Below are 14,375 nucleotides of genomic sequence, written 5' to 3'. Positions count from 1 at the left end.
ATCGTGCAAATTTCAAAACGAGGCTCTGCCTCGGCGGTCTGGTACGGACTTGATATTATGTCAATCACGTTGTACGTTACAAAAATACACTTAATAAGCGCAAAAAACACATAATAAGTGTAACCAGTGAGCCAGATGAATTGTCAGTCATTGTACGACCTCTTCATACAGGGGCAGTCTGTGACGTCTTAGTTAACGACATGCTGCCTAAACCTCGACATAAAATATAAAAATACGATTGTTTAAAACTTTAAAATTAAAATCAATTTGTAAATACCATTTTCTTATGAAACAAGGAAGTGGAATTCGGTGTAACCATAGTTGTTTGTAGTGTCTCTTTTCCCTTTACACGAGAAATTCGGATCGGCTGAAAAGTATGTCATTGTCTGAATTGGTTAATGAGACTCAAGTTTCGGTTTGCTGTTCCAAATTCACAGACCAGTGAAGATCCTGGTCTTCAGCAACCCATGCTTGTCGTAAGAGGCGACTAACGGGCAGTCAGTTGAATTATTCTACTAAAAACCGAAACGGCGCTCGGAGATTCTTTTCATTTTCAGAAACTGCACTTGCCAAAACATATTGACTTGCATAGATTGTTTTGGACATTTGTTTCGGGGCCTGCATGACAGGGATTTGCATTATATACAAAATAGAAGCAGCCCCACCCCTAACGTATCCTGGATGCCTGGATTCACTGTAACTGAACCAAAGTACACTGAACCGTTTGAACGATCTCTCACCAATCTCTTTGATCCTCCTCTTAGTCATGCTCCTCAAACTGCACTTCAGTCGAAGCTATAAGCACAACCTCGTATAATGACATCACTGCCGGATGGGGAAAACCAGAACCACTGAAGTAGAGGGTTCGGTGGTTGGTTGGTTTGTTGTTTAACGCCGCACTCAGCAATATTACAGCTATGTGGCGGCGGTCTGTACATAATCGAGTCAGGATCAGACAAACCTGTGATCAACAGCATGAGCATCGATCTGCATAATTGGGATACGATGACATGTGTCAACCGAGTCAGCGAGCCTGACCACTCAATCCCGTTAGTAGCCTTTCATGACAAGCATGGGTTCCTGAAGACCAATTCTAATCCGGGTAGGGTTCTATGGTACCATATTAAATTAGTTCTAAGTAAACGCTTGGTCTACTTACCATTTCTAACCTTAGCTCTGGTGTAAGTTTATCAGTGACGATAAGACACAACGATTCGCAAATATTCATTTATTCTCATGCTTATATAAAAATATAATGCCATAATGATCATCAATGGAAAAAACCGTACATCTGTACAACAACCGTAAACATCTGACTGCAGCCACCCCCAGCTGCGACAACATTAACCGTATACACATGTATACAGACACAAGCATGTATACACACAGTCATCCGGGGTATAAAAGTAACAAACAAAACAATCTGTGTCATAGCATGAAGCAAAATGAAAGTAACAAGTGAAATCTACGTCTATACCTACAGTCCGTTGAGTCAGAAACGGACCGATGAATTGCAAATTTTATCATTGTACAAAATTGCCACATAAATATAAATAGTACACATGTTTATCATTTACTAATACCCAACAGCTTTCTTATATTTGAAAATTTTCCGGACTCCACCAAAAAAAGTTCTTTAAGAAACTATCATTAAAATTTTGACAAAGTTCGCTATTTGTTACGAGGGAGGAGTGCACAGAAAGGGACAGCCAGGTGTTAGAGAAGCACGTGCACAAGTGCCCACCAAGTTATTGATTCATTAGCCTGTGCTGTGCCGTCTCCATCCTTTCTCGCACACCTGGCTGACCCTTTCCCTGCACTCCTCCCTCGTAACAAATAGTGAACTGTGTCAGAATTTTAATGATAGTTTCTTAAAGAACTTTTTTGGTGGAGTCCGGAAAATTTTCAAATATAAGAAAGCTGTTGGGTATTAGTAAATGATAAACATGTGTACTATTTATATTTATGTGGCAATTTTGTACAATGATAAAATTTGCAATTCATCGGTCCGTTTCTGACTCAAACGGACTGTACACTATGTAACAACAGAGGCCGACACGTAGCGGCACAAACAAACACCTGTCAATCAAATCATGGCTACTGTTATACATACTGGTGAAGATATTTGGCAATGGGCCCTGATCGTGCATTGTATCAACAACAGGAAGTAACACAACACTAATGCATGTGTTCCGCATGCACGTTGACTTCAGTATACAAAAAAACAACAACACAGAAGTACTAAAACGGTGTAAGAACATAAGGAAATACCTTACAGTTAATGTTGGAAGGTATAAAACGAAACTCAACCGAAATCTTACAAAACTTAAGTTGTACCGTGTGTGACAATGTAGTAAACACATGATGAAGGATATCAATGATTTATGGTATTGAATGAGTCGGGATGAACACATTTCTTAAAGCTTTGGTATGGGAGAATAACAAAACTGAAAATACAGGAATGGTTTGAGCGTTTGAAAAAAATGGCACAGCAGCCTGACAAGCGTGAAGCATATCGCATGATATACACTTTCTGATGGGTACACTTCACACCACACGGGAAGAAAGTCAAGTTATGCAATGTCATTAACGAATGGACTGAAATACTTTGGAGAACATATCAACGATCACGCACAGCAGGGGATATCATGAACAAGGGTACCGAGACCAGATTTTCACCACCTAGAGACCAGAGTTAAATACATTTCTGGTCCCAGTGTCATGCAGTGTACTTTGACTTTGAAGTGAAGGGAAGGTTTCTGGCCCAGCCCTTGTTTTAAAACTTACCCCAAAGAACATTTAATAGACACACGGCATTGTCTGAGACAGGTGCAAGTATGAAAATGCAGCTTTTAACCTTCCATCCCACCTTATTGTGCATGACTTATCGCCCTCTTGTACATAACATATCGCCATTTTGTTCATAACACCTCACCCTCTTGTACATTACATCTCGCCCTCTTGTACATAGCATCTCACCCCCTTTTACATAAAACCTTGCCCTCTTGTACATAGCATCTCGCCCTCTTGTACATAGCATCTTGCCCTCTTGTACATTACATCTCGCCCTCTTGTACATAGCATCTCGCCCTCTTGTACATAGCATCTCGCCCTCTTGTACATAGCATCTTGCCCTCTTGTTCGTAACATGTCACCCTTTTGCTCATAACATCTCATCCTCGTGTATATAACATCTCACCCTCTTGTACATAAACCTCACCATCTTGTATATAGCATCTCGCCCTCTTGTACATAAAATCTCATCCTCTTGTACATAACATCTCACCCTCTTGTACATAACACCTCACCACCTTGTATATAGCATCTCGCCCTCTTGTATATAAAATCTCATCCTCTTGTACATAACTCCTCACCCGCTTTTACTTAATACCTCACCCTTTTGTTCATAGCATCTCACCCTCTTGTACACAAAATCTCATCCTCTTGTACAGAACACCTCACCCTCTTGTACATATTATCGCACCCTCTTGTACATGGCATATCACCCTTTTGACATAATGGATATTATTTCAGGTAAAAGCTGGATTTCCCTGAGGTATGTGATCATCAGGGTTTGGGAGGGGTCAAATGTGTCATTTTTTCACCTATCTTGATAGCTTATCACATGCTCCAGCTGGACAGAATACACGTAATACATATTACTGGCGGCACAATGCGAGAAAAAACACCTACAGTCTAAAATCCGGAATGACAACATGAAATTATCAATGCACTCGATTATCCAGCGTACAGTAGTCATTCTGTGCGATATATCATCATAAACTGGATAAACGGGGACGCTAACAATGGTCATCAGATTTGTGTCCTACTGGTAAGTTGCCTCGTTGCAAGGGCGTGAGACAACAACAGGAAATATCCCACTCTGATGCTCACCCTCGTTTATCCAGTGTATCGGCCACCATACTAAACTCCCTGGAACCATGGCATAGCCTCGTTTTGGAATGACACAAATTCGACGCTAAAATAGCTGTAAATCAAATCTACATTTGTCGGAAGTGACGTCTTGAAGCAAGACGAGGCTATGCCGGAAGTTGAACAAGGGAGGTTATTACATTCACAAAGAAATCTAGGATAAACTGGCATGGCAGCTACATAAAATATTGCGAACATTCTACAGCAAACCTACTTATTCATCTCTAAGGTTGTATTGCAATTACAGCTAAAAACTCAACAGGAAAAGATTTCGGGATTTATCGTTATAGTCTTAGTAGAAATTCAATCGGTAAAGGATCAGGAATGGTCTCAAAACGTCTCCTTGTATACTTGTCAAAAGAGGTTATGCACACCCGATTTTACATACGACTATTGTCAATCTGCCATGGCTGTAGGCAGTTGTAACACAATCGCTGGTGTTCTTAATTTGTTTTGAGTGGTATACATGAACAAAGAAAACAACATGCATTTAGCCTGTCATAATCGTCATCGGCAAGATGCTTTTCAAACATGGTCTACTGGGCCAGCCTAAAGTATTTCTTGTTTGAAGTCAAAGTGAAAATATGAAAAGTGTTGAATTGGGTGAAATATGATGGTTTTCGATTTTAGCTTTACCAGAAAATACATACATAGAGAAGTCCAACTGAAAAGTTGTACTTTTGCAAACTGCATGAGCCAATATACGAAACATGATACAAAATGGCCTAGTCTCATAATCTCGATTAAATGGGAATATATTGCAAATGAGAAGATATATACATTGCTGTGATTGTATGAAGCTGATGTTCTACTTGAGTCAAACTACAGGGTGGGGAACGGTTGTGCCCGTCAAGTAAATTTACTTAGAAAACTAAACTAAAATTAGCAAAAATGGTGTGCAACTAAAAATGCATGAGAGAAAATTAATCTGATATGAAAACAAATGATATTTGACTAGCTTGGTACGTTAATCCAGAGTGTTTGCTTTGCAGTTGTCTGGAATAACAGGGCCCTCTGTATACGGAACTCTTTGGAAACGGTTTAAAACTATTATCTTGTGCTAACTATTGTACTTTAGACACATTACTGGAGTGTTTTAAGTTCAGTGGATGAAAACAATCGTGTAGTAGTATCAACAACGGTAGGAAGAACATTCACTGTCAAGGGACATTCGCGAATAATACCATCCTAGTGAGTGTAGGTATGGGTGAGAAAATAGTGCGGGTATTGCGCCATAAGGTTTTGCGAAGGTAGGCCAGGTAGAGGTGTGTGAATGTCCTGTTTGACGACTCTGACCGAAACGATTATGAAACCTTGAAAAGTATTTTGAATATTAGGGCGAGTCAGTTAAGGCCCGATGTGATGAAGACGAAAGAGTTTAGGATACACCGTGGAGGTGCGACTCTTTCATTGTATGTTGAGACACAGGCAAACTGTAGCGCAAATGGTGTTGCGCAACAGAGAGAAAATGACCAGTTTTCTTTTAGACGAGCGAGCATATAAGAAGACTGGTCATTTTCTCTCTGATGCGCAACCCTATTTGCGCTACAGTTTGCCTGTGGTTGAGAGAACATCTGATGTCCTTTATTCTGGTAAATCAATGTGTGATGAAGAAGACAATTATAAGGGTGATATCATTATCTGTGCAGGGAGAAAATTCAACCCCTACAATGGAATGGTTGATGCCAAATGTATATTCATGTCGAGGTCAAACGGTATTTTTAAATCATCAGACTTTTGTACAAAAGTGACAAGATATAACATCGGGGCTTAATACGTGAAGGAAATGATAATAACAGTTTAAACTTTTAGCAAACTGTGGCAAGCCAGACAATGAAAAAAGTGATTTTGTTATAAATCTTCATAAAAATGAACGTGATTCAGCATATGTGTGCGATCATTACTGGGTTCTGTCCTTGAAGATACAAAACTGAGGGTTTCTCAGTAACAGATCTGATTGGACATGGGTCACGTTGAGACAAGGGGAAGTAACCGAGACACATCACCATGGCAACATGCACAACTCAGTACATATAGTACATGAAACATGAAACATTGTTTGTGACCCTGTTGAATGTACATCATCAAATCATACAAAACAAGTATACTACATGTCATCAGTGGAGACTAGCTACTTCAAGAAACAGCATGTGAAGGCTTTTCACAAACCTGACCGACGGACAGTGTCGCAAGTACTTGCTGAAGTACTGAAAATGCATGGCCTTGGTGGAGAGGTGAAGCACCATGGTTTGGTGTACAGTCTTCCATTATTGTCAGTTTTCTGACAATGCGTCGTGACGTCATTTCAAGTGAATGGCACCTACACTGAAAATTTGTGCTAAACGTCATACCCTATAAAACTAATTACCCGTAGAGATTGACATGATCGAGCACTCATGCGCTCGAAGCAAAGGCAGTTTTCAGCTTGAACAATTTTGACACCATTACTTTATGATGCTCCCACTCATCTGAGTCAGCCACGTGAGACTTGAGTTGAAATCACTTTATAACTTGTAAAAAGTAGAACCAATTACAACTACAGTGACAATGATTACCGATTTATGATTTTGTTCTCACATGCTGTTCCCTGATTGGCTATTGTTGGTAACCATGACAATTCTGCTACCTGTACAGTTTGGTCTACACTTACTACAAGTTCCCAGTACCCTTGATCAGTTCTGTACACGACCTTGTTAGGCCCGAGTGGGCGGAGCCCCAGCCTCGGCAAGCGTTTGCACTGTCAGTGTGACACTCTCTTCCATGATACCCGGTGTCTCAGCGAGAAACACCCGGCAGGATGGGCCCGGAGGGTCCGGATCTGTGAGAGAGCAAACAGAAGTTGTTCTTTCTCCACAGTCAGGGAGTCAAATTCCGCCTGCAGTTCGGCATTGGCTTTTTTCAAGCGCTCAACCTCCTGCAAATACAGAAAGACAATTCAACACGCAATTACGCATTTAAAGATGATATTCCTAAATGAACTGTTACAACATCCCAGGTGTACTTGAGAACTGTAATTTGACATAACAGTGCAATTCATTACCTTATCCACGCTGTTATATTCCTCCTTCCGCTTCCGCCGGAAGCGCTGGGCCGCGAGGCGGTTTCGTTCCTTCCGGTGTTTTGCTCTCTCTTCTTCCTCTGGCGTGAGCTGAATCAGTAGAAATTCACCAGCCACTTTACAACCACCAGTCACGTGTAAGGTCAAATTAGATGCAATACAACCAGTCACGTCATGCGTCACACAGGCAACATACAACTACTTGTAATGCAGTCACTCTTCACATATACATAGTCACATACATCAAACACAATACATCTACCTGTCACATGTAAAGTCACATACATCAAACACAATACATCTACCTGTCACATGTAAAGTCACATACATCAAACACAATACATCTACCTGTCACATGTAAAGTCACATACATCAAACACAATACATCTACCTGTCACATGTAAAGTCACATACATCAAACACAATACATCTACCTGTCACATGTAAAGTCACATACATCAAACACAATACATCTACCTGTCACATGTAAAGTCACATACATCAAACACAATACATCTACCTGTCACATGTAAAGTCACATACATCAAACACAATACATCTACCTGTCACATGTAAAGTCACATACATCAAACAAAACAACTAGGGGCGGACCGCGGAACATACATTTTTCTAGCTGTAGGTGAAGAGAAGAGGATAGTCGTGTTGTCAGAATCTTCACGAGACATGTCGCTGGCATAACTGAATGTTATATTGTCATATCTAAACGTATGAATAATATGATAGTACAGATACTGTTTTTGAATTCGGATTCGCAGCAAAAAATTAAGATTTGGGTTGATCAAAATGCTTCTTGTGGAAGTGTTGATTTAAACAACCCTCCAAACGCACAGGCATATTCTATGAGGGAAAAGATATGAATATTTGCTAAAAGTATGAATGCACAATATTGGTGTGATGATGCTTTTTCACTTGTGCTCATTACCAACTTGAAATCTAGCTCGTTTTGTCGAAACATTATTTCTTCAGAGACTAAGAGAAAGTCACGCTATTTCGTACAGTGAATTTGACTCGTGCCTTACTCAAGCCGAGGTGCCTCTCTCACAGGAGCCTAGCAAAACCTCATTACAAGAGGCAACGGAGAGCGACCGTTAGCGGGTCATGTGACCTGCAGAAGGGTTCAGGGCGTGGCCTAGTGACCTATCGGACCAATGCCTGCAGAGGGCAAGAGATGCGGGCGATGTCCGTCACAAACATATTACAAGAAAATCGGGATCGCATAATGATTCCATCTTTCAACTAACTTCAGTGTCTCCTTTACATATGTTCCTTATATTCAATAATAATTAATACATATGTATTGGATCACAAAAATATTTGTTTCGTGTAATTCTTCATAAAGTATACGAGTGCTAATATAATCTTCACGTACAATAACATGAATATACGGTATTTTCAATGGAAGAGTACAATCCATATCTGTCTACATAAAGATTCGTATCGTGCATTAAAAAATTTAAATCCTGATTCGTTTTACTTGGGATAAAATATGTCATTTTTACAAATCACGTGACACTTCATCACGCATATTGTCCATTTCTAATTTAAAAAGAAATGAACTTATATCATTAATATGAATAATGCATGTAAATATAGCAAGTATATTTCAACATTTTATAACCAAGAATACATATATGGCATCCTGAAGTCTATATCTGTCCAGGCGGAGTTTTTCTAATCTGTCCACCCTGGAGTCCGCGCCGCCGCCATATTGGCGAATCCTCACGGACACCAGCAGATCAAACTGTTACATACTCATAAATGTCGCAATCTTTACTACATAATGGTGCTTCTCAAATCTTTTAATTTCGTACGAAATGACATTCAACAAGAAACAATGCGAACGAAAGCTTTATCTGACAAATGTTTCGCTCCTTAATAAAAACAAGACATACACGCATGGATACAGGAAACTAGATATATGTACACAAGCGTTCCTCAACTTTTTCGTAAATATTTAAAGAAATTTTCTCACCTCCTGTTTTTTTAACTTTTCTTGTGCATTTAGAACATACCTCGTTTTGTGAGCTTTATAAGTGGCCTATTAGTGCCAATACTTCAATTTATGCATGCTCAACAGTGGCTATCCCAAGCACGGAAACAGCGTTATCATTCGAGATATAGATCTCCTCAGTTACAAATACATATGCTGAAATCAACTGAAGTTCTAGGAGCTTTTAATGATGGTATGGCGTATTTTCCAAAAAGGCATTTTTCCATCGAGGCCAAACTGAAAATCAATATACTGATTCTCTGAAACGATTCCGTTATATATAGCACCTATATTTTCTGTGTTTATACACAGACTGATAGATACAAATACTCATGTCAATAATGGTTGTCACCCCCTTCAATTTTTTTATTGGAGAGGGGGTGGGGTGTGTGGGGTGACAACCATTATTGGCATGAGTATATTTATACGGCCGCTGACGTGCAGGATGCATGGTTGCTGAGAGAGACTGTTTACCTTACACTATAGAAAATGTATTTACTTTATTGATGCAAACATATTCAAGGCAATATAAATATTTGGTGCATTTACCCGATAATTATAACATCGATTTGAAATACATCCTGAAAAATATATATGCTGATTGATGTACAGATGAACGATATTTGAGTTTGGTGTGCTTGTTTTGAAGTGAATTGTATGTTTGCAGTTATTATGCATTCAGTAAGTACCAGCGGCTATACATATATAAAAAGTGTTTTTCATTCATTATACTCATATCACATCTGCAATAATTGTTCATACAGCGATATTAATGCTTTTTTACGAGTGCAACGATAATTCCACGGTTTTTAACAAGTGTGAGGCATGACTACACAGATGTGACAAGTTTCACAACCTTACGTTGCATCCGTGGATGCACTACTTTGAATGCATTTCCCACATGTGCATGAAGCTTATATGTATTCATGTTATGATGAAACAATCAACAAATAACTCTCATAAACATTTATTAATAAGCAGAAATAGGCAGATGATAAAGTTAGAAATTCAGAGGGTAGGAAATACTCATAGATGCAAGTACAACAGCGGGTTAGACTGCAAGTGTCTTTATTATTTATGTGTTACCCTGTTATATATCACAAGTACATACATAGATACATATTTTGTTAAAGCAATAAATAAAAACAGGATAAATATACATATTATTACTTATTCAAAGAGCGATCACAAAACTCCTGTAAATAGCTAACTAACTTAATGCATTCTCTGATGCATGCATGCATCCTGTTGCACGTATACAAAAGATCAGGCACCCTCGTAACTGCGAGCAATTATTAAATGTCATCTGATGCAATATTGCATATAGAAAATAAAAACCAAATGTCTTTAAATGTACATACATATGCACAACGTATTCAGTCAAATATGACATCAAGAAGTAGGCTACAAAGTTAAGTGTCGGACAGTAATTCATTCCGGGAAAGTCTGAAAGTAATGTCATGAATATTTATGAGAGGACCACACTACCCTGGAGCCTGCTCATGCCACGTGACATGACAACCTCAGTCTTGGAATCGTCAAACAACAAAAATTGATGAAAATGTATAAAAAAACTCACTGAATAGGACTTTGGTTTTTTAAACTCCACATTATATTCCTCTTGTCCAAGACTATGACGTCGGGCTTGTATTTTACACTTCAACTCCTCTTTGATGAGAGGCGTGAGGCGCCCAGTCTCCAGGACCTGTAGGGTGGCTTTGGCGAGTTTGTCGTCGATGTCGCGGGGTAATGGTGGCGCGGAAACCTCTTCGAAGTGGGATACCATCTCCGAACCCTCAAAGTCAATACAAGCGTCCTCAGCTTTCAGTAAACGAATTCCTTGTTGCATGATACTGTGAAAAAATAAAATTAATTTTTAAAATTTTGGGGATACCTATGCGTGACGATTTTGTTCTAAAACCCCATCTAATAAACATGAGAATTATTGCATTATTTTTTTCATAAATTTTTAAAGCAGATTTTATATTTAAAATCCGATTTTGGTTACAAGAATATGTTTTCTTGAATGGCGTTAAATCGTTATCTGTATCGTTTAAAAAAACGTGACAATTTACAAATGTCCGAGAAATAAATGCAAGGTCAACAAATTGCCATTTATAAATAGAGACTCATCACTGACTGTACGTGTGACTAGCGTGAAAACGTGATAATTCTGGATTAGTTTAATCTTATGCTAAACGTTACACAAAAATGTAGACAATTGCAAACCAACAGCGACCCATCAACATTAATAGGGTGTTAGCTGTAATTATTCAGTTATAAATAAACACCCACGGCTACACGGCATGGATGGATCAAACATGGCGACTTCGCCAACATTTCCACGTTTTTTTATTCGTGTCTAAGTTGGCAACACGTGGGTGGATCATCGCTAGACACTTTATGACCAGACACTGATTAATTTAAAACCAATTCTAGAAGCCGCTAGATGTAGCCCGTGTTGTTTAAAAAGCACGTGGTATCAATCGATAAGTCATAATTATATATAGACTTCAGACATTCCATGTGTCACTCAAAGACTCTGAAATCAGCACTGGTTTGATGTCATGTGACAATGTGCTGTCAATCAAGAAGCATATATGTCATATATACACAGACATCCATTGACACCGAGATTTAAATCCCCCTCCGCAATCACATGTTCGCCGAGACGTTGTTGACAAACAAACGTCAGGAAAACTGTCAAGTAATTTAATCAAGCTACATTCGCACAATTAACAACCCATAATAATATCATAAACATAGATTAGTGTCAACTTTACCTGTTTAATGCATATATGGATAAAAAGAATCGAACGACGATTTTCACTTCTTTCTTGAGCGGCGACACAACTTCAAATGCCGACACACTGTATTGCTGTGCTTTGTACGAGGCAGGACATGTTCAAGCTTGTCTCGATAGTTCGCGTACCGAGCGCGAAGGGAGATAATCACTACCACGATTTTGTCGCAGTCATCAAGATTTGTTACTAAATTTAGCACATTTGGGGAATTCCCCCGAACCAAAATGGTCGCTCGGTCACGGTCAAAGTTTCAATTTTGCTTAATCACGGCTTCCGGTATAGAGTATTTTTGATTTGACGACAGTGTTTTACTATGAAATTATAATTGAATATGGATGTGAGCATTGAGTTTAAATAATACTCTTTAGGAAAAGTTTTTAGTTGAAGATAGGTCATGACCTGACCGCTTTCATCGACTCGTGACACAGTTAAGGAAAACGTAGGAACAACGTTTGGAAGTCTCGCCAAACCTCGTTCACAGAGTGCGTTATCCCCCGAGGCAAGAGTGATGTAAAAACCTCCAGCGTGGAGGTTGCAATACGCATGTCCAAGACTGTAGCCGACTACCGGGCATCCGTCTGTAATTGACAAACTGCTTACTCTCGTCTAGACACTGGTCCTCTTATTGTTAAAATATTGTTTGTATTGTAAATAGGAAATAAAACCAACACACGCGGAAGACGTAACTCGAGATGCTGGAATGTATTTAAACAGTAACACCATGAAACGATGAATGCATTTTTTTAAAATCAGATGATACATGTTTTAACGTGATTAAATTAGGGCTTGACTAAAAGAGAGATTTGGTTGTTTTTTTAATACACAGTATTCAAACAGATATACTTTTTCGTAATACGAATATGTATTATTTTTTATTATCAATTGTAATTTTGTTGTTAATTCTGTTGATATGGTCAAGTCAGTGTTGACATAGACCTAATCATATTTATTATATATGAAAAACGTAGTGTCATTCGATGAGTTATTTTGCGTTTATCTTTCTCCATACCATGCATTGAGAGAAGGCAGTAGGATAACTGAATGTATAATTATGATAATATATGTTCATCATATTTTTGTATAGTGGTTTAACATTTCCACATTTCGACATGCATGTGATATATAGTGTCAGGGAGTATATATGTTAACGTGACAGGGGTGTGTGACTTTGTAACAGATGGGTGTGGCATATTGTGACACAGTGCCATAATGAGAGAGTATGTGACATTGTGACGGTTTGTGACATATAGTGACAGTGGGATGTGACTTAGTAATGGAGAGGTGTGGGATGTGACATAGTATAGTGTTGGAGAGGTGTGGCATATAGTGACAGTGGGGTGTGACATAGTGATGGAGAGGTGTGGGATGTGACATAGTGTTTGAGAGGTGTGGCATATAGTGACAGTGGGGTGTGACATAGTGATGGAGTGAGTGAGTGAGTTTAGTTTTACGCCGCACACAGCAATATTCCAGCTATATGGCGGCGACATAGTGATGGAGAGGTGTGGGATGTGACATAGTGTTGGAGAGATGTGGCATATAGTGACAGTGGGGTGTGACATAGTGATGGAGTGAGTTTAGTTTTACGCCGCACACAGCAATATTCCAGCTATATGGCGGCGCCATAGTGATGGAGAGGTGTGGGATGTGACATAGTGTTGGAGAGGTGTGGCATATAGTGACAGTGGAGTGTGACATTGTGATGAAGTGAGTGAGTGAGTTTAGTTTTACGCCGCACACAGCAATATTCCAGCTATATGGCGGCGCCATAGTGATGGAGAGGTGTGGGATGTGACATAGTGTTGGAGAGGTGTGGCATATAGTGACAGTGGGGTGTGACATAGTGATGGAGGAGTGAGTGAGTTTAGTTTTACGCCGCACACAGCAATATTCCAGCTATATGGCGGCGATATAGTGATGGAGAGGTGTGGGATGTGACATACTGTTGGAGATATGTGGCATATAGTGACAGAGGGGTGTGACATAGTGATGGAGTGAGTTTAGTTTTACGCCGCACACAGCAATATTCCAGCTATATGGCGGCGCCATAGTGATGGAGAGGTGTGGGATGTGACATAGTGTTGGAGAGAGGTGTGGCATATAGTGACAGTGGGGTGTGACATAGTGATGGAGTGAGTGAGTGAGTTTAGTTTTACGCCGCACACAGCAATATTCCAGCTATATGGCGGCGCCATAGTGATGGAGAGGTGTGGGATGTGACATAGTGTTGGAGAGGTGTGGCATATAGTGACAGTGGGGTGTGACATAGTGATGGAGTGAGTGAGTGAGTTTAGTTTTACGCCGCACACAGCAATATTCCAGCTATATGGCGGCGACATAGTGATGGAGAGGTGTGGGATGTGACAAAGTGTTGGAGAGGTGTGGCATATAGTGACAGTAGGGTGTGACATAGTGATGGAGAGGTGTGGCATATAGTGACAGTAGGGTGTGACATAGTGATGGAGGTGTGTGGCATACAGTGACAAAAGCCTCGGCACACACAGGGACTTAGGGTATACTCCTCCTCTGGTAAACGCCAGGGAGATTCATTCATGGGGCTTAGATGTGC

At 39.7% G+C, this 14,375-nt stretch overlaps 1 protein-coding gene across 1 annotated transcript; it reads right to left on the bottom strand.

Annotated features, from left to right (window-relative positions):
- Positions 1-1,930: 1,930 nt before the first annotated feature.
- On the bottom strand, positions 1,931-11,904 carry LOC124270963 (cyclic AMP-dependent transcription factor ATF-3-like). The gene is made up of 4 exons (XM_046706033.1): positions 11,786-11,904; positions 10,582-10,855; positions 6,974-7,081; positions 1,931-6,847 (listed from the first exon to the last, which is right to left on the bottom strand). Exons 2-4 carry the CDS (start codon positions 10,849-10,851, stop codon positions 6,674-6,676), a joined length of 552 nt encoding a protein of 183 aa, XP_046561989.1. The 5' UTR covers positions 10,852-10,855; positions 11,786-11,904; the 3' UTR covers positions 1,931-6,673.
- Between the last annotated feature and the right edge of the window lie 2,471 nt (positions 11,905-14,375).

This window comes from Haliotis rubra, unplaced genomic scaffold, assembly GCF_003918875.1.
Source record: "Haliotis rubra isolate DU_JTF1 unplaced genomic scaffold, ASM391887v1 Scf156, whole genome shotgun sequence".
Lineage (NCBI taxonomy): Eukaryota > Metazoa > Mollusca > Gastropoda > Lepetellida > Haliotidae > Haliotis > Haliotis rubra.
Note: the sequence above shows the minus strand (reverse complement) of the source record. Positions and strands in the feature narration are given on the sequence as shown.